Below are 25,825 nucleotides of genomic sequence, written 5' to 3'. Positions count from 1 at the left end.
GGGAACAGTCTCGAGACGGGAATCAGCTAATTCCTGGTTTGGGCCCGGTCCCTGCCTCTCTTGTCCCCATATAAATGGTGCTGGGGGGAGGGGGGGGGGGAGAGAGAGAAGAGGAGAACTGGCTTTTAAGCCAGCTCCCTGTCAGCACTGGCTCCTGCTTTCCCTTCCCCATCCTCCCCGCCTCCCCCAATTTCTGCTTCTCTCTTAGAGGCAGTGGGGGGAGAGTGACTAGTCAAGTCACTACTTGGCTACCCAATAAGCATATGCTTATCAGATAATCAACTAGTCACTTACATCCCTAAAAGAGACATGGTATTACAAGTTAAAATTTGAAACCAATATAAAAGTATGAGTGCTATTTTGGTAATCTAGCCTCTCATGGTGTCTTGTGTGTTTGGACAGTTTCCACTCTCACCTCAAGTCTTTATAGGAAGATAGCCTGATTTATGCATAAAATAAGCAGAAGTGATAGTTTATACATTTGCAAACACAAGTTGCATGCCTTGGTATAGATTTCTTTATGTTCACCAAAAAGGGCTATGTGATATATCTCAGTGAAATTAAACCAAGTTAAGGAAATGTTTGAAGGACTAGGGTTTAGATCATTAATAGTTTGGTAGGCCCTACCCATATTTCTCATTATACTGAGAAATTTTTGCAGTAGAAGAGCCTGTTTAACTATACCACCCTCTGCACAGTCAGGTGATTCCTCAAGCAGGGCAGTTTCCAGAAAAGTTAGTATGCTTACTGAATCTTTTCAGGCAAAGCCCTCAGTATTGGGGCCAATTACAGAAGGAGCTGGCAAGACTTGCTCAGTGGATCACAACTCATGAAAATTATTTTCAGGAAACAAAAATTGAAAGAATACTAAATACATATAGGAAACAACCTTTTAAAAATTTCACTTACAGGATGCTATTAACATTATTAAATAAATTTGTTTACAACATGACTTAAATTAGTCTCCTTTTAGAAGTCCAGGAAATAAAACTGAAAAAGCAGTGTGAAATTAAGAGGGTAAACTGAATTTGGGAATAATGGATGCACATGCAATACATAAAAACTATCTACAAATAAGCAGCACAGAAATCAACATAGTATCACTCAAACTTCAATCTAGCAATCTCTACATTATCATAGTAATATTTTTTTCCAGTTCCAGAAGCAGTGTAATAATTTTGTGTCTACTGAACTTATTGTACAGGCTATAAAAATTGTAAGTTGAAAAATAAATTTGTCACAAATCCCATAGGAGTACAAACCAATGGCCAATTACACGATTTTTCTATATCTACAAACCGAAGTAGATGTAGCAATATGGAGCAGAAGACATGCTTCTATAATACACACGCTCAGCGAGCGCACACATACATAAATCAACGCACATCACTGAGCGCAAAGGGCATTTGACAAGCTTATGTGTGCAAAAAACGAAACTAAAAACTTAGTATCGGTGTCCCGTTAATAAGATGCTGCTGCAAAAGGATGGGGGCCCTAAGCGCGGCTGATTCCATTGCGCCTCCAAATAGGGAGATGAGCGTGACGGGTCAGCTGCCCACTGCTCAACACCTGCCCGGAGCAGATGACTCTGTGGCGGGTGGAGGAATTCGCTTGCTTCTCCCCAAACCCAGCCGGTGTAGGGAGGAGGGCAGGAGGTTAACTGCGCCTCGCCAGGCCGGGGGAAGGGAACGACCTACGCTGCCCAGCCGCGAGTGAGCGTGGCAGACGGCTCGCCCCGGCTACGTGCGCGCGGTGGGGCAGGGGCCTCGGTGACTAGTGTCACACAGAAGGGGGAGGCCCACTGAGTAACGCAGCCGCCTCCCCCCTTGAGCTGTCTGTGCCCGGGCGGCCAGGGGAGGGTTCTCACTGGCCCCGGCGAGGAGAGGGAGCAGGAAGGGCGCCGCTCCCCGCCACGGGGTCAAGCCGGGGATCCTCACCGGGACGCGGGGCAGGCACCTCGTGTGAATACTGCGACCGTCTGTAGCCAATGGCCGTGTCCGCTTCGTCTCCACTGGGCGCCGTCTCCGCCCCCTCCCCCTCCTGCTGCTGCTGTGGGGGCGGCTCCTCGCGGGGCAGGCCCCGCAGCCCGGCCCCGTTGTCCGCGCCGCTCCAGCCCTCCGCCGCCGGCCCCCCCACCGCCCCAGCTGCGGAGCCTGCGGTGGGCGCCGTCCCAACGCCTCGCTCTGGGCTTGGGCCCGTCACCGAGCCACGCCCGGCACCGTCTTCCAAGTCCAGGCGCTGGCGCTTAGGAAGGGGCTCGGCGCTCTCGGCTGCGGCACAGGGGCCGCTGCGCGGTTGGAGGAGCAGAGTCTCCTCGTCCGCCATCTTGGAACAGCAACCGCCGCCTCCCCCAGTCCGGCGCACCAGCGCCTCGGCTACAGCCCCCTTCCCCGATCCCCCCCGCCCTCCAGGGAGAGATTTAAACCCTGCACGTGACCTCACCGCCGCCCACGCGGGCACCCTCCCCGCAGAGGCCGCAACAACAACAAACTGGGTCACGTGAGGGGAAGGGATAGGGTGGGAAATGCCGCCGTCACGTGACCCCGGTACAAAGGCTGGGCGCACCTCGCCGATGCCCTCCACCCCCTCACGTGACCTACTAGCGGGGTAGCTTGCCGGGGCTTTGCCAGTGCGAGGCGTTATGTAAGGGGAGCGCGGGAAGGGGCGGGGCTGCTGGAGGCGTGAGCAGCTGGGATGTTGTGCGGGGCAGGAGGAAGCGCTGTAAGGGCACGGATGGAGCAGGCCTTAGGGGTGGGGAGGTGAGAAAGAAAAAGCAAATGGTCCCACAGAGTAGGGGAGAGGGGCTGAGAACGAAGGGGAGCACCCCAAAGCGATCAGCCCAGTGAGGGCTGCAGAGGACGGACAGGAGGTGTCACTATTTTTAATACAAGTTGGAGGAGGGAGTGGTGTTAAGAAATCAGAAGGCTTGCATTACAGCCAGAGCTGTAGAAGTTTAACTAAGGGTGTGTTTAAAAGTTTATCGTTTTGGATGCTTATTCATCTGAGTATTTGTTTAATTTAAACTGTGTTTTGCAAGATTTAAACTAACCCCCCAAATAAACCACTGCTAAATATAAATATTATGTATGCATATGCAAATGTGCACAGATTTAAGTAAATCCGTTTTAAAACACACCTGCAATTAAACTGTTACCAGTTTGTGCAGGCAAGCTTAAAATCACTGGGATTCCTGTTTTCATCAAAGTAGGAGAAAAAGGAAAACCTGGTTGAAGAAGGAGAGAGAGAATTGCCAACCCTGTGTATTAAAAAAATCTGAGTGGCTTAAAAATGAAACTTTTTAAAAGCCCAAAATATATACATTTTCCTTGTTGCTTTTTGAGCCTCTTGTTTTCCTGCTTTTCTCTGTATCCTTTAAGGCTACAGATTCACATTAATTTTTTTAAAATACAAGCTAAGATTCTCAGGATATACCTGCAGGAGATGATCTAGTATTATAAGACTTTTTATAAAATTATGAGCTGGCAATACGATGAATGTTACACTCTTCATAAGGTCATGGTTTTCTACAAATAGTAACAGGCATTGCTATTAGTGTACTTTGGGCATATCTATGTTTTGTGGCATAGCATGACTGTGGTACTCTTAGGCGATGTCTAGACTGCAAGCCTCTTTCGAAAAAGAGAATCTAGACTACAAACAGTACTTTCAAAAAAGCAAGCCGCTTTTTTGAAAGAGAGCACCCTGGCAGTCTAGATGCTTTTTTCGAAAAAGCACAGTTTGCATTACATAGCGCCTTTTTTTAGAAAGAGCACTTTCAAAAAAAGGCGTTAATCCTTGTAAAATGAGGTATTCCATGATCAAAAAAACTGCTGCATTCTTTTGACTTGCATTTTTTCAAAAGTATCAGCAGTCTAGATGCGGGGAAATTTTGTTTTTTAAAAGACCACTTCTTTTTAAAAAGCCCTGTTGTCTAGACACATCCTTAGTGTAGACACTTCATATGTTGATGGAAAAGGGTTTTTCATTGATGTAGATCAGTGGTCTCCAACCTTTTTAAACATGAGATCACTTTTTGAATTTAAGTGCAATCCAGGATCTACCTCAAACCCAAATACCCCTGCCTTGTCTCCTTCCCGCCCCTTCTCTGAGGCCCTGCACCTGCTCACTCCATCCTCCCTCCCCCATTCTCATTCTCTTTTATCAGGCTGGGGGCAGGAATTTGGGGTGCAGGAAGGATTTAGGATGGGGGCTGGGGTTCAGAATGCAGGTTCCAGCTGGATACTTCTTACCACAGGTGGCTTCTTGGTGGTGGTGCAGGGGGCTAAGGCAGGCTCACCTCTGCCCTGGTCCTGCACCACTCCCAAAAGCAGCCATCAAACTCTCTCCACCCCTGTCCCCCTCTGCTCTGTGGAGATGGGGTACAGGGTGGAGGGAGGGGCACCCTGAGATCAGTACCCCCCTTCCTCTTCTTCCCGTGCCCTGCACAGCAAGCAGGAAGCTCCCATGGGTGGGGGGCAGTTCCAAGGCTGGGGGAAGGAGCAACAGGGTAGCACTTAGAGGGGAAGCTGAAGTGCTGGCACTTGATAGTCTCCCGGCCAAACCTCTCAGGATCACCTGTCAAAGGCTCCAAGATCTACCAGTAGATCCTAATCTACTTGTTGGTGACCACTGATATCCACCTTCCCTAACAGCAGTAGCTAGGTTTGATAGAATTTTACTCTGATCATGCCACCGCCAAGAGTTAGGTCAGCTTAACTAAAGCAGCACATGGCTCCTTTGGGGTGGGAGTGTGGGGAGGGGGGGCGACTCAGGCTTACTTGGGGGGGCTCCTGGTCTCCTTCCCGCCCCTTCTCTGAGCCCCCGCACCTGCTCACTCCCATCTTCCCTCCCCATCCTCATTCTCTTTTATCAGGCTGGGGACAGGAATTTGGGGTGCAGGAAGGATTTAGGACGGGGGCTGGGGTTCGGCTACTTGGTGCCTGCCTGTCCTGGGGGCACCATGCTGTGCTCCAGAAGCAGCCAGCACAGGGGTGAGCAATAATTTTTAATGGGGGAGCACTCCAAGAATTTGGTAAGTGGTCAAGGGCTATAGAAGGGAGCTCAGGATAGGAGACTGGGATGCAGGAGGGGGTGTGAAGTCTGGGAGGGAGTTTGAGTGAAGGAGAGGATTGTGACCTGGTTCAGTGCATTGGCATGCAAGGTTGGGTAAGGGGTATGAGTGTAGGAAGGGGTGTAGGAGAGGGTGCAAGGGTTTGGGTTGTGATCTAGGGCACAGAGGCTCATTTAACTGTACATTCACTAATGTGATCTATGCCATCAAATGCCAGCAATGCCCCAGTGCAATGTATATTGGGCCAAATCGGACAGTTTCTATAGGAAAGAATTAATGGACACAAATCAGATATCCAAAAAGGCAACACATAAAAACCTGTTGGAGAACACTGTAATCTTCCTGGACACTCATTAATGGATCTCCAAGTCGCTGTTTTGTTTGACCAATTCCACAAGCCAAATACACAGAGAAGGATTGGAGCTTAACTTCATTCCCAAGTTTAATTCTTATACTAATGGCTTGAATTGTGATATCAAACCAACCAAACAATGAAGGTGCTAATGGTTCTTAATGTCTGTGTAGAATCTGGCGTTGTTCATTTTCCTTTCCAAGTGCAAGCTAATGGTTCTTATCAGCCTCTTATAATTATTTAGTCAAGATGCTATTAGGGTATGTCTACACTAGCTCGTTAATTCAAGGTAGGCAGGCAATTGAAGCCCGGGATATAAATATCCCGGGCTTTATTTGCATGTTCCCATCTGGTCGCCATTTTGAAATTTCACTATCCCAAACTCACTGCCGCGCGGATACACGCAGCAGTGAAACGTTAATTCGAACTAAGTCTTTAGTTCGAATTAACTGTTACTCCTTGGGACTTAGTTTGAATTAACATTTCACTGCCGCATGTAGCCGCGCGGCAATGAGTTCGGGCTAGTGAAATTTCAAAATGGCAACCAGATGGGAACATGCAAATAAAGCCCGGGATATTTAAATCCCGGACTTCATTTGCAACTCTGGTCACCTCATTTGCCTACCTAACTCGAATTAACAAGCTAGTGTAGACATACCCCTCAATTGTTTGTTGGTTTTTAAGTTTTTCCTGTTACAGACTCGCTCGGCTGTCCTTTTGAAGCTTATCTACTCACTGTCTTTTTTTCTTCCTCCCCTTCAATTTTTTTCCTTCTCCCTCCCCCCCGTCTTTCCTTATTTATTCTTGGATCTGGACTTCAACACTCTGGTCATCTGAAGAAGTGGGCTGTGCCCACGAAAGCTCATGATACCATCTACATGTTTTGTTAATCTTTAAAGTGCTACTAGACTATTTGATGTTTCTTAATTTTTTCCTGTTACAGACTAACTTGGCTACCCCTATGAAGCTTAAGAATATCTTTATTATTCCCAAGAAATTAAAAAGGCCCAACAGCAGTGACCATAATCAAAGAATGAGCACTATACTTTATATTGTTAATCCTGTGTATTACTCTTCATATAGTTGTAACTAGGGATGTGAATGACTAGTCGCTTCTCCTCTCCTCCCTCCCCCCCTCCTGCTTGCTACTTCTATCAGAAAAAGGCATCAAGGTGTGGGGGGACAAGGTGCTTCAAAGTGGCAGCGCTGTGTGGAGCCCAGGGCCAGATGGGAGTCCTCAGCTGGCCCCGGGCTGCACGTGGCATTTCAAAGTGACAGCACCATGTGGAGCCCGGGGTCACCTGGGACTCCTTGCTGACCCCAGGCTCCACTTTGAAATGCCATGTGGAGCCTGACACCAGGCTCCCTGCAGTGTTTCAAAGCGGCAGCACTGCATGGAGCCTGCAGTCAGCCAGGGACTCTGAGTCCCCGGCTGACCCCAGGCTTCATGCGGCGCTGCCTCTTTGAAATGCTGCGGGGAGCACAAGGCCCTGCTTGAGTCCCCTGCTGGCCCCGTGCTCCTCACAGTGCTTTCTCCTTTACACAGAAGGTGGATGCGCCCTTATTGACTAATCGAATAGTTGATGTACATTGCATCAACTACTCGATTTGCCAATTAATTGAAATTTTACATCCCTAGTTGTAACATTGTGGTATATACAAGTGACACAAAAAAGCTTAAAGAATGTGATGGTAATGTATTTTCCTACCCTGTGTGATCCTACAAAGATCAAGATGAAATCCTGGCCCTATTGAAGTCAGTGGCAAAACTCTGGGATTTCATTCTGAGAAAGTTAGCAATCCTGCAATTATAATTTAAATTAGTAGCTATGCTCTTCCATACTTGATGCATATTTCCCCTGTAAAAATTGAGGCAATAATTATAGTCTATAGTGGAAGGAAAAATTATTTTACTAGATTTAAGGCTAAGTCCAGCATGTGCATAATCTCACTGAAATCAGTAGGACTACACTTGCTTAAAAATAGACCTATGCATAAGTCATAGCAGGATCCAGGCCTGAAATGATATTGAACATTTTATTTGGCATCCTGAATGCTTTTCAGTCTGAAGAGGCAGATCATACAGTTAAAAAATATTTAAATTACCTTGAAAACTACAAATCCCAGAGAGCATTGCAGATACTAGGCTTGTGCAAGGTTACAGTCCTCCTGTGAAGAGCCAATAACAAACAGAGAATTCAGGAATCTCAGATGACATCTCACTGTATTAAAAAGAGCTGTAGGGAGCCTTAAACCAGACTGCAAAAAGCAGTTTTCCCTGGGCTACATTTAAATGAGCCTATAAGCTTTCTATTGACAATTTATACTTTCCAGTTGGTGTGCATCAGCTGTTGGGGGTGGGAAAAGCTGTTTGACTATTTAAATGGACGCAGTTTTGAATTGCAAGCTGGATGAAATGGAAGATTATTACATCTTGCTAGGATGTGATGAACTATCCACGGTAAAAGAGTAATTATGTTTTATTTGCCATGTGAATTATAGTTTGTTTTGGGTTTGTGTGCTTTCAAGGGGAGTTTGAAGTTAATGTTTATCTGTGAATGAATAATTATTTGAAATACAACATGTGTGATGTCAGAATGCAGTTTGAAACACTTGTAAAATGTTATTTGTAGGCTGTTACACAGTATATTGATGCTCTTCATAGGTGACAGCGGATAAGTACTGTCAGTTTAATTGGTATAAGAAACTTGAAAATGTTATTCTCTTTGTTAATAATTAGTAATTATATTCAATTTTAAAGATATTCAGATATTTCTGGAAAATACAACCATTGTCCGTGGGAGAAAATGTGTTGAAAACCTTGCCCCAGCTCTCTTTTCTACCCCCAAAATATTGTTCAAATGCTAATTTTCTAGACTCTCTTTGGTAGGTGCATGTCATCTCATGCCTAAGGATAAAATCTGTCTGAAAAGGTGCTCAATGATTGTAACTAAAACAATAGTAACTCTATTTCCTAATGTTGTCCTAAATTACATTTTCTAATTATGCAAATTCAAGAACATGTGAATTGAAGTAGTATTTTTAGGCTTTTTATTTTGTAATATTTCTATTATATTTGTTAATATATGAGTTATATGTTTGTTTTCCAAATGTAATTATGTACTTCAAAAATATTTTATCATTAATATAGACATAAGTCCTTGATATACATCAAACCCATATGTAAATATAGTTAGAAAAATATTTAAAAATGAGTAGTCCTGTTGCACCTTAGACACTAACAAAAATATACCTCAAGTTGCATTCTTAAATCTATTATTGAAAACAAGTTTAAATAGTAATTTTGAGACATTCCAGTAGGTGGCAGTACAATTTTTTTTAATTTCAGCTTTATTTCAGCTTTTTTTTAAACAGATGAATAAGGTTAACACATTAATTCTGTTTTATAGTCTTAGGCAGAGATGCACATTTCAAGCATATACTGTAAACCTTTTTTAAAATTACCTTGAAGTGAAAAATAATGTGTTTTGTAATATCTGCCTACTGGTTCTGAATAGTAATATGTTACACATTATTCAGAGATGCAACAGGATACTCTTAGTTTACTGTTGCCTAATGCAAGGGTGGGGAAGCTTTTTGGGGTTGGGGGCCACAGACCCACAGAAAAATCAGTTGGGGGGCACACAACAAGTGAGAAGCAAAACAAGAAAAACAAACCCACATTGTCGTGGCCCCTGACTGAGAAGGAGAAAGACACTCCCAATATTCCTCTTGCACACCAGAGCCTAGGGGCCCAGGCTAGTAGATTTTGAGTGCTCCAGCACTGCTGTGGGGCAGCGGGGAGAGGGGGAACTGGAGCACCAGCGCAGGCTCCCCAATGCTGGATGGGGGGAACCCTGAGTCTTGGGGGCCATATCCAGGCAAGCCAGGGGCCGACTGGCCTAATGAATATTGGTTGTCTGTGGGAGACTGTGACTCATCTGAGTACTACTGTTATGTCTATATGGGAAAACATTTTTTTGCTCATTTTAAATCATGGCAATATTTTCAACATTTAAAATATAATCTCTATTGTCACCTTCATAATGAAAACATTGAAAATATAGTTGAAATATTTATAGCAATATAGGCTCCCATGCTTTCTCTTCCATGCATGCAATTGCTGTATTTTTTAACTTGTAATTTATTAGATTTAAAAACTGAAGGTACCAAACTAAAGTGTGTACATACAAAGAGTAATAAGGTGCAACAATGCAAAATATACCATTTGTAAAAGCACTGTAGCTGTCTTTTGTTTTCCAGGCTATTTGCTTTCTGAAATAGGACTGCCCAGTTGAATGATACAATATTTTGCTTTAAAATAAAATCACATAATGCTTAATTCTCAATAAATCTCAGAAGTTTGTGTTACAGAAAATGAAGGGAAGTGGTAAGGATTTGCATAAAACTGCCAAACTGAAAAAAAAATCCTTTTGGTTAAACAGTAACTTACTACAAGATGTTATCAGAGTTTGAGTTTCACTGGAATAGCATGAAAATGTTTAGCAGTCTAGAGCACAGTTCAGGAGCTAAGTTGAAAATGTGTTAAAAGCCTCAAATTGGTCCCCAATTCCAGTTTGTTACTGAATGAGTTCTTAGCCTGTTTCTAAAGAGTTAAACTGCCATTAAAATTCTGCATTGGCATAGCTGTACCAATAAAGCCTTGCTGCTGTCACATTTTAATGAAGATGCTCTCTGCTGACCCCAAGAGGAACTAGCTATATTGGTGGAGGAAGCTTCTGCTAACATAGCACTGTCTATACTGGGGGTTAGATTAGTATAACTATGTCACTTGGGGTGCTGTAATTATACCATTATAGGTCTGTAGCATAGACCAGACCTAAGTGGTATTTAGAGGCGTGTGGTGCAATTGTTAATTTTTTGGCTATAATAACTACAGTAAAACTCCATTAATCCGGCATCCAAAGCTCCACTACTCCTGATGGTCCGGCACCATCAGGAACCCGGAAGTGCTGGGGCAGCCGGACAGGCTTCCCCCATTCAGCTGCTGCTGAAACTGACCAGCAGCTGAATCAGGGAAGCTGGGAGCAGAGCAGCTGGGGTGCTGCCAGGTTGGTCTTGTAGCGCTGCCCCTCGGGGCTGCGGTACCAACCCGGCAGCACCCCAGCTGCTCTTGGGGACGCCTGGGGCAGAGCAGCTGGAGTGCTGCCGGGTTGGTCCCGCAGCGCCAAAGGACGGCGCTGCGGGACCAACCCGGCAGGACCGCAGCTGCTCTGCCCCAGGGGTCCCCAATTCAGCTGCTGCTGAAACAGATCAGCGGCTGATTCCAGGAAGCCCAGGGCAGAGCTGCTCTGCCCCAGGCTTCCTGGAATCAGCCGCTGATCTGTTTCAGCAGCGGCTGACTTGGGGACCCCGGGGGCAGAGCAGCTGGGGTGCTGCCGGGTTGGTCCTGCAGCGCCGAGGGGCGGCACTACGGGACCAACCCGGCAGCACCCTAGCTGCTTTGCCCCAGCGTCAGGATTCAGCCACTGCTGAAACTGACCAGCAGCGTCAGTTTCACCAGCAGGCTGAATCCGGACGCCTGGGGCAGAGTAGCTGGGGTGGTGTGGGGTTGGTCACGTAGCGCCGCCCCTCGGCGCTGCGGGACCAACTGGGCAGTACCCCAGCTGCTCTGTCCCAGGCGTCCCCAAGAGCAGCTGGAGTGCTGCTGGGTTGGTGCCATAGCGCCGGGACCAACCCGGCAGCACTCCAGCTGCTCTATTGCAGGCATCCCCGATTCAGCTGCTGCTGAAACTGACCAGCAGTGGCTGAATCAGGGATGCCTGGGGCAGAGCCGGACTATCGTAAGGGGGGGCTATGAGGGGTCTGGGGTGGCATCCCCTCCCACCCCACTCCTGACCCCTCATAGCCCCCCCTTCTGATAGTCCGGCATATTTGATAATCCGGCATCCCCTGGGTCCTAAAGGTGCCGGATTATCGGAAGTTTACTGTAGTTACAAAAACTAGTGACGCACTTCTGATGTGAAATACAGATTTGCCATGCTGGATCAGACCATTTGTGTGTCAGTTCCCAACTAGTGACATGAGATTTCATGGCAAGTATGTCAGGAGTCAATATATTCTTTTTTACAATTAATATAATGTTTTATAGTACCATAAACTGTTATGAGAAGATGTGATGAATACACAACTAGTCCATGTTATCATTATAGCACTGACCACAGAACTGACTTCATTACAGGCCAACTTTATCTTTTTTCCAAGAGAAGTTCAACTTGATAGAAAAAGCAGAAATCATTCTGTAGCTCAGTGGTGTTCATGAATCCAACAGATACTATTGTGTGCTAAGTTTCCACCTTTTAGGTGAAATTTACCCCCTTGCAGAAGATTCACCTAAGGCCACATAAACTCTTAACATAGGATTCCAGTGATGTAGAGAGTTTTGCAGGTGCCCTCTGCACTGGAGCAATCTTCATAATTTGAGCTGACTAAATAATGAGAACAAAAGCTGAAGTTATACATTTCTTATGTCCAGATAAAAAGCTGGAAATAAGTCTTACAAGTATGAACTTTTACTTACAGTTTTGTTAAAACCAAAGCATGCAGCAATGGAAAAAGGTCATGTTTATGAAGAAAAGGGTAAACATGGGAGCACAGAGAACAAAATTAAATTAGTGACACAGCTGTCACGTGGTTCTTGTAAAATATTTTGATTATACAGGATCTTGGAAAAGCAAAAAAGCAAAACAGACACAGAAACTTCCCACTCCTCAAACCCAGTCTCCAACATCTTTGAGTGTGTGTGTGTGTGTATTTATGAATTTTATATGTTGATATTCTGTTTAGGTTGAACAAATTCTTGCAGAATTTAAGGTTAAAGCCCTTGAGTGTCATCCTGACAAACATCCTGGAAACCCTAAAGCTGGTATGTAGACTTTCCTATTTAAAAATAATCTATTGCTTTAAATTATAATTAAAGCATTGAATGTTGCCTAAAAGCCATCAGTAAATATTTTCCATTTTAATATTTTATAATTTTAACATGTACAGAATGTACTCTCTTACATTTCAAGCCTTAACATTTTACTGTAATGCGTACACAATTATGGATATTAAATATGGTTTGACTATCTAGTCCAGGAGTTGTCAACATTTTTAATAAGATGTACATTTTAAACCAAACATTGTCTTTTGAACCACATCCCTTCCAATGCAGGCTTGCATGGACTATCTCCTCTCCCAATGGGAATCAAATGACACTAATTAACTACAGCAATTGTTTACATGAAATAAAGAGGACCCAGCACCATGTGACTGGCCAGCTTTGCCCAGACAAAAAACAAATATCAGAAATTGGGGAAATGTCAGTTACCCAAATAACCTTAACTTTGCCCTCATACCAGTGCCTTGAAGAAAAAAACATACAGGCAGTCCCCGGGTTACGTACAAGATAGGGACTGTAGGTTTGTTCTTAAGTTGAATCTGTATGTAAGTTGGAACTGGCGTCCAGATTCAGCCGCTGCTGAAACTGATCAGTTTCAACAGCGGCTGAATCTGGATGCCAGTTCTGACTTACATACAGATTCAACTTAGAATCCCAGGCATCCCCAAGTCAGCTGCTGCTGAAACTGATCAGTGGCTGATTCCAGGAAGCCCGGGGCAGGGGCTTCCTGTAGTCAGCCACTGGTCAGTTTCAGCAGTGGCTGACTTGGGGATGCCTGGGGCAGAGCAGCTGGGGTACTGCTGGGTTGGTCCAGTAGCGCCGCCGCTGCTCGGCGCTACTGGACCAACCCAGCAGCACCCAAGCTGCTCTGCCCCAGGCGTTCTGATTCAGCCGCTGCTGAAACTGACCAGCAGTGGCTGAATCAGGACGCCTGGGGCAGAGCAGCTGGGGTGCTGCCGGGTTGGTCCAGTAGCGCCCAGAGTGGCGCTACAGGACCAACCGGCAGCGCCCCAGCTGCTGTACCACAGGCGTCTGGAGCAAAGCTGCGGAGCACGGGGGCAGCGGGACAGCCCAGACGCGCCGTGGCTGTCCTGCTGCCCTCGGGCTCCGCGGCTTTGCTCTGCTTTGCTCCCCGTCGGGGAGCAAAGGGGCGGAACACGCGGGCAGCAGACAGCCCAGACACGCGTCTGGGCTGTCCGCTGCCCGCGTGTTCAGCCGCTTTGCTCTGCTTTGCTCCCCGTCCCCCTGGTCTGCAAACCAGAAGGACGGGGAGCAAAGCGGCGGAACACACGGGCAGCAGACAGCCCAGACGCGCGTCTGGGCTGTCCGCTGCCCGCGTGCTCTGCCGCTTTGCTTCCTCTCCCTGGTCTGCTGGAGACCAGGGAGAGGGCCCCGTTCATAACTGCGGATCTGACATAAGTCGGATCCGCGTAACTCGGGGACTGCCTGTACTCTGAAACAGGTTTATCTATCCGTAACCAGTAGAGTCACTGTCATCAATGACCACAAACATTTGCATGTCTCCTCTGGCCTTCTTAATGTCTATACAAAATGCACAGAAAAAAATAAATAGTATATTGAAGGCAATCATTCTCTACTCTTTATTAAGTTTCTCTGTCGTCGTCAAATGTGGTGTTGGACACTAAATTAGTGAATGTAGTTGGCTCAGATTATGGAAATTACGGCACTGTACTTGGAAAAACTCCCAAAACAGATTAATTTAATGATAGAGTGCAACACTTAATATTGGACACATTTGTATTAAACCAGTTATAACAATATAGTTCTCTGTGATGCATGTTTCTGATATTCCATCCAAAAACTTTGAGAGTGATTCTTCCCCATACTTCTCATATTGAAATCAGTGTGACTATTCTTAGAGTAAGGGACTACATGATGACTGGGATTTTCAAAATAGTTTAAGGAAACTAGATAACCAAATCCTTTTGAAATTCAGGTTCCCTAACTCCTTTGAAAATACAGCCCATATGGGTAAGGAGAGCCGAAGCAGAACCTACTCTCCCAGTTTAAGATTTTCTCAGCTAGGCTGCTGAGTTCTTAAATCCCTTAGAAAAAAATGCAGAATAATTCAATAAAATGTTCCATTTCAGTTAATGCATAAAAATGCGTATTCATTTGTTCTCTTAGTTTAGTTGGAGAAGAAAAATAAGAGGTCTTATTCATACAGTCAAGTATTCAACTGGGCTATGGGCCAGATCTGGTGGCTTAGTGGGCCAAATTTGGCCTGTGGGCCATATTTTGCCCACCCTCTGTGCTACTGCAATGTTAGTTTTTAAATGTGGCAGAATCTGATGTGTTTTGCTTTGATTACCACATAATTTCAATGGCCTTCAAGTTTGTAAAGCATCTAAACCAAGAGACAAGAAGGATCCAGTTTGCATTAAATGATTCATCGGAAAGAGGACATAAGTTGTCTATGAAAGGTGTTAGCTTTTTCTGCCCCATTTTGTGTTGATGTTACTTAGGGTGTGTCTAGACTACAGAGTTTTGTCGTCAAAAGTGGACTTTTGTCGACAAAACTATACCTGCGTCTACACTACCGCTGAGTTCTGTCGACATAACGTCTACAGAACTCAGCAGTTTTGTCGACGCTAGTAAACCTCATTTTACGAGGCATAACGCCTTCTGTCGACAGAGTTCTGTCGACAGAAGGTGTTATTGCATGTAAACTGTCCTTGCGTCTACACTGCCATGTCGACAAAGCAGCTTGCTTTGTCGATAGAACTGAAGGTAGTGTAGACGCTCTTTGTCGACAGAAGATTTGTCAACAGTATCTGTCGACAAAACTTCTGTCGACAAAACCCTGTAGTCTAGACGTACCCTTAGCTATTATTGAAAAAACAATGAGAAGTTTTGTGGCACCTTAAGGACTAACAGATTTATTTGGGCATAAGCTTTTGTGGATAAAACCTACGTTATCAGATGCAGTCATAGGTTTTATCAATGAAAGCTTATGCTCAAATAAATCTGTTAGGCCTTAAGATGCCACAGAACTCTTTGTTGCTTTTGCAGATACAGACTAACACGGCCAGCTCTCTGAGACTTAGCTTTTATTGGCCATTCCTGTTCCAAAAGGGAATTAATTGCTTTAAAAGTAAGTATTTGATGTAACATCCTTTTGGTTTGTGTTCTAGTGGAGAACTTTCAGAAGCTGCAGCAGGCTAAGGAGATTCTTATTAATGAAGAGAGTCGAGCTCGTTATGATTACTGGCGACGAAGCAAAATTTCCATTCCATTCCATCAGTGGGAGGCTCTGAGCAACTCCATAAAAACGGTTGTTTTTTGTTTATCTAAATTCCCTGCGTATTCATTAGCATTAGGAAATTAGTTAGGTTTGTGGAAAGGGATATTTTCCCACTGGTGAGGCAGGATGGGTCAGAGATTAAAGAATATTCATTATATCAGCCTTCAATTGTGTATAATCAGTTTGCCAGTGTTAATCTGATGGCAGAACAGACACTAATTAGAATAGCACGTGACCAAAAATACTCCCTCAATATTGCTGCATAGCAACAGGTAACAAGAGTGCAGAAAAAATGTTCTTGAATCCATTAAAAAAAACAAATACCAAATTGGAAGGCAGTTAGATGATATAAACATGTAAGAACACATACACAATGAAACTTTAATAGCTGTTTTTGTTCTCAAGGACAGTATAGATTTTATCTCATATTTCTGTCCAATCCCATAGCAAAATTCTCAATATTTCAAAACTTTTTAATTTAAAATAATTTATTTGAGGTTGAAAGTGGCTATGTGATCCTAGTTAGCCTATAGTAAAAGGCGCATGGTATATTTTAAGTTACTTTTCAGAAAGATTACTGGGAGCGAATCCTGGCTTCATTGAAGTCAGTGGCATACTCTCTTTTACTTCAGTGGGGCCAGGATTTCACCCTGGGAAAACAAATCTTCAGTAATTCCTTTAATAAAAATATTGACTAGAAAAATATAATTTTGTATATCTGAAACTATGTTTCTTTCCTATTGTCTGTGAGGATTTAGTGTGACAAACTGGAAATACCTGAATATTTCCATATAATTACATGTTAGACCTCCCCATCCTGCTTGCTGCAGGCTCAGCACCCCTCACCCCTACAGACTCCGGCGGCCCTGCTGGCTGAGAGCTCTGCTGCCCTTGCCAGCTTGGCCTCTTGCAGGCTCTGGTGCCCTGTGGGCTCCGTTGCCCTGCTGGCCCCATCAGCTGGCTCTGTTTCCCGCTGCTGGCAGCTTCTGTGCTGGGGCTCTCTAGTCCAGCAACATCCAAGTCCCAGACGACAGAAGTTCAACCTGTAGTTGTTTTTCCTAACAATTGATAGATTCTGACCTAATAAATAATAATGAAAAAAAATTTTTAATTAATATTTTTCTAGTTCATAAGCTTTTTGAATGATCCTTTATGGTCATTTCTTTATTTTTCAGAACACATTTGCATTCATTTTCTAGTTCATATTTACTGCTGTTGATTTATATTTTTTATTTATGCTTGTGAAAATGAGTGAGTCATTGCTATGTATTAATTCTGTTGATATCACTACTTCCCTGAATACTGAGTATTACAATTCATTTTGAGAAGATCTACTCCCTGAAGATAAATTGTCTGAAAGATTCTAATTATGTCTGAGCAAACCACACTATTCAAAAGTTTTCATATTTTGTCTTTCAGTAGATACCCAAGTATCTATTTGTTGTGATCAGGCACCTTAGATTTTTTTTCCACCAACTTTATTAATGTGTAGCTATACTTGATTTTTTTAAATCATCTTCCTGTAATTCAGGATAGGAAAACAGGTAGAAGTATAATGGTTTATAGTAGCAGTAGATAGCATTCATTTATGATCACATAACGTACAATTACAATAGTGTAGGTGTACGTTAAGGTTTATTTTTGTATAGTGAGTGAAACTTTTTAAACATTGTGTATCTTCAAATAAAATGGACTTATTCAGTGTGGGAGATCTTTCCAGCATAATTTACAAGTCTCTAAATGTCAAAAGATGTCTTACAGTCATCAACTGCAAAGTATAAAAAAATGTGCAATGCTGAGGGTTTGCCATAGCATTATCCTTGCAAGGATTGTGAAGAATACATGATTTGGAAGATGGAGATAAAATGAGATGCAGACATATGAACATATCTCAACAACAGACTCTATTACTGCATGATCTAAAAGAAACAGTGCAAATTATGATAAAGAGGTAAATGCCATGATTTTTAAGGGCAACCATTCCAAATTATTCTCCAGGCTTGTGCTGCATTTTCTTAATGTAACAACTTCATTGGTCCTTGAAAGGCTTCTTTCTACAAACATTACTATGGTTCTGTCAACCCCCTCAGCACCTCCTTGATGAAAGATATTAAAATAGTTGAGATATGCCAACTGTTACCAGCCTTTTTTGGTTAAACAAGGAAGAATATTTAATGGCAACAGAATAACATGATTAGGGAGAATCGAAACGAATTTGACTAGTAGCATATTTCCATCTTTACAAATGGACTAAAATTCTTCACAGCTTATGGACATTTTTACTAAATAGACTGTTGATGTTTAGGGTAACCAGACATCCTGGTTTTAAAGGGACAGCCCCATATTTATGCTTTCCTGCAGATGTCCCAATTTTTCTGACACCATGTGGTTTGTATTTTGTTGGCAATCCAGACATGGCAGTTTTAAAATGAATACATTTTGGAAATCTCTTTCTCATTGAAAATAAAGGAGAGAATTCCCCAAAACACACACATTAAAATCTCAATATAAAAAAAATTAAATCACCACCCTCGTTCTCTGTGATAATTTCCCTAATAGCTACGTCAAAGCAGAGCAATATTGCTTCAAGTATAAAATAGGTAAGAACAATAGATTCACTCTTAAAGAACTTCCTGGTTTTGTGATTTTTTTTTCTCTTAGCAAACGGAAGCCAAACACTTTCCAGAAGCTTCAGGGGGTAGTCAAGTTAGTCTGTTACAGAAAAAAATAACAAAGGGTTTGGTAGCATTTTATCGACTAACAAAACATGTAGATGGTATCATGAGCTTTCATGGGCACAGCCCACTTCTTCAGATTACCGGAGTTATGAGTTTAGGATGTGCAGACCCAAAATAAATAGGAGAGGGGAAGGGGAGGGGAAAAAAGGAGGGTGGAGACAGGGAGCTAGAGGGAATCAGTAAGTATCTGAAGATACATGCTTCATTTTAACTACCCAGTCTTCAGATACTTACTGATTCCCTTTAGTCTTTAAAGTACTACCAGACCATTTGTTGTTACTTTCCAGAAGGTATCTGACTTTTTGTCACACTTTATTTAACTTTAGGAGGGTCGATTTGAAGAACGTATGGTAATCTAGTCTCCATAGGAATGTATCTGTGTGTGTTGTGGAACAATATTGTTAGGTGCTCTGTGTAAATTAATAGACTGAAATAGTAGTCTCCTGACAATGGAATATTCTTAGTTTGCTAATATTTTCTAGTGAAGCTCTTTAGGCTTCTGAGCAAACTCTAAACTGTTTTGCTGTACTTTGCTACTATGTAATGGTAGGTTCAAATATGGTCTGCAGGATTTCCCTTAATATGATGTTGCTTTGTCCCTTCCTTTGTCTGTTTAGATAACTAGTATCATATCTCTGTGGCAGCTGCTTCCAGTGCACCCTTAGGTCATCTTGCTGGGGGCAGTTTGATAGAGAAAAAGTCAGCTAATATTTCCCCTCTCCCCCGCAGACATCCACATTGCTGGCAGCTAAAACACATCAGCTGCGTCTACACTGGCGCAATCTTGTGCAAAAACTTGCTGCCTGTCTACACTGTCTGCGTGTTTTTGCGCAAGTAAACTGACATTCTAATGTATGAAATCAGGGCTTCTTGTGCCAGAACTCTGACGCTCCCGCTCAGGAATAAGCCCTTTTGCGCAACTGTTCTTGCACAAGAGGCCAGTGTAGACAGGCAACATGAATTTATTGAGCAAGAAAGCCCTATGGTTAAAATGGCCATCAGAGCTTTCTTGCGCAAGAGTGCATCTACAATGGTATCGATGCTCTTGTGCAAAAGCACATCTCTTGTGCAAAAGCACATGCCAGTGTAGACGCTCTCTTCTGGATTTGGGGCAGGGTGAGCAGGCGGCTGCCCCGGGCCCGGCGCTTGCAGGAGCCCCACGCATGCGCCGTGTCAAAGGGGGGGCCACCGCAAAATGGTGCTGCCCGGGGCCCCACGGCACTCTCATCCGCCCCTGCTTCCGCAAAAGAGTTTTTGCGTGAGAACGCGCCAGTGTAGACGTAGCCATCCTTTCTTTGGTAAACCTAGGGTACGTCTAGACTACATGCCTCTGGCGACAGAGGCATGTAGATTAGACTACCCGGCATAGAAAAATGAAGTGGTGATTTAAATAATTGCCACTTCATTTAAATTTACATGGCTGCTGTGCTGAGCCGATCAGCTGTTTGTCGGCTCTGCGCGGTAGTCTGGACGTTCCGCGGTCGACATCAAAGGCATTTGTCGACCTCCCAGGTATGGGCATACCTGGGAGGTCGACAAATGCCTTTGATGTCGACCGCGGAACGTCCAGACTACCGCGCAGAGCCGACAAACAGCTGATCGGTTCAGTGCGGCAGCCATGTAAATTTAAATGAAGCGGCGATTATTTACCGCTTCATTTTCCTATGCCGGGTAGTCTAATCTACATGCCTCTGTCATCAGAGGCATGTAGTCTAGATGTACCCCTAGACAAACTTATCTAAGGAGCAGGGTGCTGAGTTGTGAGTGTATACTTTGAAGCCTCTTGCTGCCAGCCTGACTAGCTGACAGATGGTAAATATTAGTGACAGTTGTTTGGTCTTCCTGGAAATGGCGCTTAGCAGCTGCTTTGTTTTAAATCTCTAAAGAATTCTGCAGCAATGGCCTTTGGGGATGGAAATAGCATTAGAATGACTTATAAGGAAATTCAAATAAAATCAGATGGTTAATGAAAACCCTTCACTGGGTTTGTGTAGGCCAGTCTGTGTAGAGTGAACTTGTCACAGCTTCATTTCTGTGTGCATTAGACTTGGCTTTAGTAAGTCCCTGGATGTTTTTCAAGTAACAATTTCAGTATATTGTGTGGTGCTGTGGAAAACATTTATCTATTTTCTAGGTCTGATTTTAATTTCTAATCCTTGAACACAATGTTTATCAGAATTGTCTACAGGTCTGATGGAAATCTGAAAAATATTCTGTTGGAACCCTGTGCTTCATGTGAGATGTTGCAGAAAACACTGCTGGATTGGTAGGGTAATGTGTGGTATCCTCTTGCTCATTGATCTTGCTGGAATGAAGCTGCACTACAACTCCCAAAGATGTTTAAGCTCTTGAACAGGGGCGGATATAGAGCAGGATGAACGGGGCGGCCATCCCGGGCCCCGCACTTAAAAAAGCCCTGCGCATGCGCCGAGGCAAAGGGGGGGACCCACGGAGTTATGCTGCCCGGGGCCCCGCAAAACAGTCATTTGCCCCTGCTCTTGAAGCACCATATTGCCACACAGGGTGTCAGGAGTTGTAATTCAGATTCATCAAAGGAAGATAAGTTGCTCAGAAAAACAGACCAAGTTACCTAATCATCCATCAGAGTCTCAGTGGAGTGTCTGAAAGGGGCAGAACCTCCTCCCCCTCCTCCCCCCCCGAATTTAGATCCACCATAAGGAAGGAATTTTGCAATTGACTTCCATGGATCTAGGATTTCACCTGGTATTCTTTTTCCTATGCTTTGCTTTTCTTGAAGCTGAAGAGCAAAATATCACCATTAAGGTCTTATATTGACACTCCCTCCTTTTGCACTAAAGAATACTGTATTTATGAAACTTTAATTTTTCTTTGTAAGTTGAGGCACACACAAACTTATTTCATATTATGTATGCTTCAATAAGTGTATGTATATAAAGCTATTGATATGCTAGGTGCTTTGCAGACAGACAGTCTCAAGATTTTTGCACTAATTTTGCTGGGGGGAGTTTTTTTTAATACTTCGGCTAGGTCCCGGTCACACGATGTCATGATCACCCTCAGTACAGATAAAGTGAATGTGAATGGAGGGTATATGGTACTGTGCATTACTGGGCCTTTTTAGATATGAATACACAAATTGTCTCACAAACAAATTTTGTGGAACTATGTATGAGATCATTTGCCTACAAATCACTATACATAAATATATAAGGATTGTAGGATCAGTCCCTCCAAGCTTGATTCAATAGGAGTATTTCTGTTGACTGCAGCATGAGTTATACCCACCTAATGCTTCCAGAAATGCCTAAGTCCCATTTTCAAAAGGACTAAGCTCTGAAATGCCCAACGCACTTTTGAAAATAGGACTAAGAGTTCTAAGTGTCATAGGTGCTCATGAAAAATTTACCCCAGGTCATTACTTTTACCCAGATGGGTAAAAATGTTAATATCTTAGTATTATTTTCTGCATCTCTGCTTGAGCACTTTTATCCCCACCCAGAATTAATTATAGATTAACATTGTCCAACTACTCAACTATTAATTTGAAAATTCAGTTTCATTATCCTACTGTACTGTAATTTCCAGAAAGCCTTTTTATAGGATTCTAGTGCGTACTTCTGTTAGTTAAAAAACCAAACCTGTGTAACTGCATACTGGATCTTTTAAAGTAGAAAACTGGCATGTGCTATGTTTAAAATCTAATATACAATTTAGATTTATGCATTGTTATTTTTTAATTTATTTAGTCAATGCACTGGGCTGTCAGAAGTAAAAAAGAAGCAATGCTGGAAGCACCTGAGCTAAATAATAGCAACAACGTAACTAATGACATTTGGGCCCAACAGACTGAAAACAATAAAGATGGTTTATCAGATGAGAGATGGGAACAAGATGATGCTGAGATTACTGATGAGAAGCCACAATTGCCAAAGAGCCCTGACTCTCCAAGTGAGTGGAACCAGTGATGTGACAGAATTCAATGTCTAGGCTTTATACCTGATACTGAAGTTTTTATTCATGGAAAATTACCATCTAATTAAATGGGAGTTTTGTTTGAGTGTGATGTTCACTTAAAAGGTGAACTGAATAAGAAATGGGTGACTACATTTTTTTTCAATAATTCCCATTCCCTTACTTTTCTGTACATCTGCAATTGTCTTATTACTCAGTGTGCACCTATAAGAATATTAGACAGAGAACATGGTGGCTAGATTTTTAGAACAGTGAGTACAATTAATGTGATCACTCATTGAGTTGGTCACTTGTATGCTTACAGCACTGCTAAGATGACTACATATTCCAGTATTTTACTTATATTTCAGTCACAATAACTAACACCTACTTTTGTCTAAGTGCGTGAGGTAATATATTTTATTGGACCAACTTCTGTTTCTGCGAGAGAAACCAATAAAAATTATCTCACCCACATTTTCTCTCTCAAATCTTCAGACTGAAATGGCTATAACACCATTGTATACTTTAGCTTAGTCAGTTTAATTTTGTTTTAATAATTAATTTCTTCACCACATTTTTCATAGGATTTTTAGATGCAAATTGCTGGCACTTGCGTTTCCGCTGGTCAGGTGATGCCCCTTCAGAGCTTCTCAGGAAGTTCAGGAACTATGAAATATGAAGTGTGTGCCCAAGATACATGAGAGCATGGAATCGTCTGCTCAGCAGTGCAATATATTTAGTCCATGGTTATATCTTATTGTTTGTATTTTGTGCCTGTTCATGCTTATTTGAATGTTGTTCAGTTATGTGGCTTGTAATACTGGTCTGTTTACTTTGTATAAGTATTTTAGGTGGAAACATTTTTTTGGCTGGCCAGGCATTACCTTTATTCAGTATTAGTAAAAGTAACACATATGTGTAAAGTGGTCCAGTGTTTTAGATCAGTTTCCTGTGTTCTTCATGGGTATACAATCAGATGGCTCTTCTGTCAGTATTAAATATATAACCATGTACTGTGCAGAATAAAGAACTCATGGCATTAAATAATAATCTCTGAACCCTGAATGACAAATAGTAATGTGTATTTCTAAATTAGATATTTTAGGCCTGATTCTCCATTACCTTGCACATTCTGTAATCATTCATACCTATGCGCAGTAGGTGTAAACAAGTGTAAATAATTGGAGGGTTCTGATTTGGTAATTTGCACTGGTTAGTGACTAAGGGTATGTCTAGACTGCTGGTTTTTTTTTTTTTTTTTTCTTTCTGAAAAATGGCCATTTTTCTGAAAAAACTTCATTTATGTCCACACTGCTATTGTGTTCTTTTGAAAGAAAATTGAAAGAACGCAGGGGTTTTCCCATCATTGGTAAACCTCATTCTATGAGGAAGAATGCCTTTTCCGAAAGCGCTCTTTCAGAAAAAGGCGTGTGTGGATGCTTTCTTTTTTGAAAGAAGAGGAAAGAGTTAAAAGCAAAGATGCCCTGGTGGCCACTCCATCCATAGTAATTGCATCTTAAATGCGAGATAGCGTCCATTCAGTGTGGACACTATCTTTCGAAAAAGTAGATCGCTTTTTCAATGCATTTTGGCAGAGTGGATGCTCTCTTTTGGAAGAAGTTTTTTCGGAAGATCTCTTCCAGAAAATCTTCTTCCGAAAGAAGCCTGCAGTCTAGACGTACCCTAAATGAGGTGTGACGTAGTGGGGGTACTTGCTGGGCTGTGGTGACCTCTGCTGTCTGGAGCAAGACCCAGCAGGGAAAACCTCATTATGCAAAGGTGACTCAAAAAACATGTCTGACCTGCGGCCCCCCATGGGGAGAAACAAAGGGAGGTGGAATGCTGCCCTGGCTGTGGGCAGGGCTGGAAGAGGGGAAGTTAGTTCCTGGCTGGAAGGCAGGGAAAAAGGAGCTGGGGAGGGGGGCTGGGACTCCCCTATCTCAAGGGGGGCACTGAGGCCTCTTAGCCCCAGTTCCTGTAACCAGATTACATCTGTGCTGCGCTGCGCTGGAGGAACAATAAACAACCTCCATTCTACTGGCTGGTGAAGTCTGTTCATGCCATTTCGGGGTGCAGGAGATGGGAAAATCCCGACGCGTCGTCACATGAGATAGTGGAAAAATCAGACCCTTTGAGTTTTAACATAAGCAACAATTAACATGAAACACTGATTTTTTTGGGCAATGTTGCAATTTTTAAGATGGTATTTATTTATTTCACATTATCTACTTCCTTGTAATACCTATATTTTGGATATTAGCATCCTGTAAAATGCTTCACTGTTAATATTATTCTAAAATAATACCTGAGCGTAATCACAAAAATAACACTTAAATCATAACAGAGTGAGTGAAAGAAAAATAAACATGAACGTTGGAGGTGAAAATCTGATCTATGTGCCATATTTGAACATTATCACTAATACTAATGTCCAGATTCTACTTGTTTTAGGGCTTGTCTACACGGACATGTTTTGTCACCAAAACCTGCCTTTTGGTGACTGTTAGAGAAGAAGCAGGTGACCCAGGAGCGAATGGGTAAAAGGCACTGCATGTTTATTGCCTATGCATGTTTACTTCGGACATTCAACACAACATCCGAGTGGCAACAAATTAGCAGTAGTTAGAACCTTTTATCTGTTTTAGTATGTTTTAATTCACACGTCTATCACTACTTTTCCTAAAACATTATTTAGTAATGTTAACTCCCCTAAAAAGGAATATTAATAAGCAATCAGACATGGATCGGTCTGCTGGGGAAGGCTTTGCTGACCGATCCCTTATGCCTCGTGAAACGAGGCTCACAGGATCGGTTGGCAAAGGCTTCCCCAGCCGACCGATCTGTATCTAGACTGCTGCGCTGTGCCGGATCAGCTGATTGTCGGCACAGCGCGGTGGCCATGTTTATTTTAATGAAGCGGGGATTATTTAAATCCCTGCTTCTTTGCCTATGCCAGGTAAACTAGTTTACATGGCTCCATCAATGGAGCCATGTAGTCTAGACATACCCTTGCAGACTGGCTGCCTGTTGCCCTGTGCTGCTGCTTTTGCGAAAGCAGTGGGGTAGCAACAGTCCCTGTTTAGGGGGTGTAGGACACCCCAGTAGACGGGGGGGAAGACCCCCCTCCCCTTGCCACGTCTCCTCCCTGTGCGCCCCTCTTGTCCCAATAGGATACCAGTTGTGCCTGGTCTCGTTGCGCCGCCTAAGGCCCAGGCCACGCAGCAGCCTATCCAGCTGGTTGGGGGGGGAGGGAAAGGGGCTCCGGGCCCACCCACGCTCCAGACCCCGACCCAGGGCCCTAGAGTCAGGACACCTGTCCTCACTCACAACGGGGGAGGGGGGTCTGGGAACCCTAAACTCCCCCGCTCACGGGTTCCGTGGCCCCGCCCTGGGTCGCTTCTCTCCCCCCAGCCAGAGTCCCCCTCTAGCCCTGGCCCCCTGTAGTAGGAATAAGAGATCCTCCAGAAAAGGGCTTTTTTCCGGAGGATCGGGGCTAGTGTAGACGCTCTTTTCCGGCTTTTCTAAAAGCCGGAAAAAAGCGGCGGACATTTTTATTTAA

At 43.4% G+C, this 25,825-nt stretch overlaps 2 protein-coding genes across 3 annotated transcripts in view; one reads left to right on the top strand and one right to left on the bottom strand.

The window, feature by feature from the left end:
• SIRT1 (sirtuin 1) overlaps positions 1-2,399 on the bottom strand; it is a 38,231-nt gene extending 35,832 nt beyond the window's left edge. The window contains exon 1 of the mRNA XM_075934916.2: positions 1,938-2,399. Within this exon, the coding sequence (XP_075791031.2) occupies positions 1,938-2,325 (388 nt within the window). The 5' untranslated portion in view covers positions 2,326-2,399. The remainder of the gene's footprint in view (positions 1-1,937) is intronic.
• Positions 2,400-7,631: 5,232 nt separating this feature from the next.
• On the top strand, positions 7,632-24,303 carry DNAJC12 (DnaJ heat shock protein family (Hsp40) member C12). 2 transcript variants are annotated; one of them, XM_075934912.2, is made up of 5 exons: positions 7,632-7,884; positions 12,231-12,309; positions 15,483-15,622; positions 22,158-22,260; positions 22,851-24,303. In XM_075934912.2, the coding sequence occupies exons 1-5, from the start codon at positions 7,807-7,809 to the stop codon at positions 22,943-22,945; spliced, it is 495 nt and encodes a 164-aa protein (XP_075791027.1). In that variant the 5' UTR covers positions 7,632-7,806; the 3' UTR covers positions 22,946-24,303. The 2 variants fall into 2 exon arrangements, with proteins under 2 accessions (XP_075791027.1, XP_006125339.1); XM_006125277.5 differs by having other exon boundaries at positions 7,639-7,884; positions 22,059-22,260.
• Positions 24,304-25,825: the final 1,522 nt, after the last annotated feature.

This window comes from Pelodiscus sinensis, chromosome 8 (genome assembly GCF_052426305.1).
Source record: "Pelodiscus sinensis isolate ZL-2025 chromosome 8, ASM5242630v1, whole genome shotgun sequence".
Taxonomy (NCBI): domain Eukaryota; kingdom Metazoa; phylum Chordata; order Testudines; family Trionychidae; genus Pelodiscus; species Pelodiscus sinensis.
This window is presented reverse-complemented; position numbering and strand designations above follow the sequence as displayed.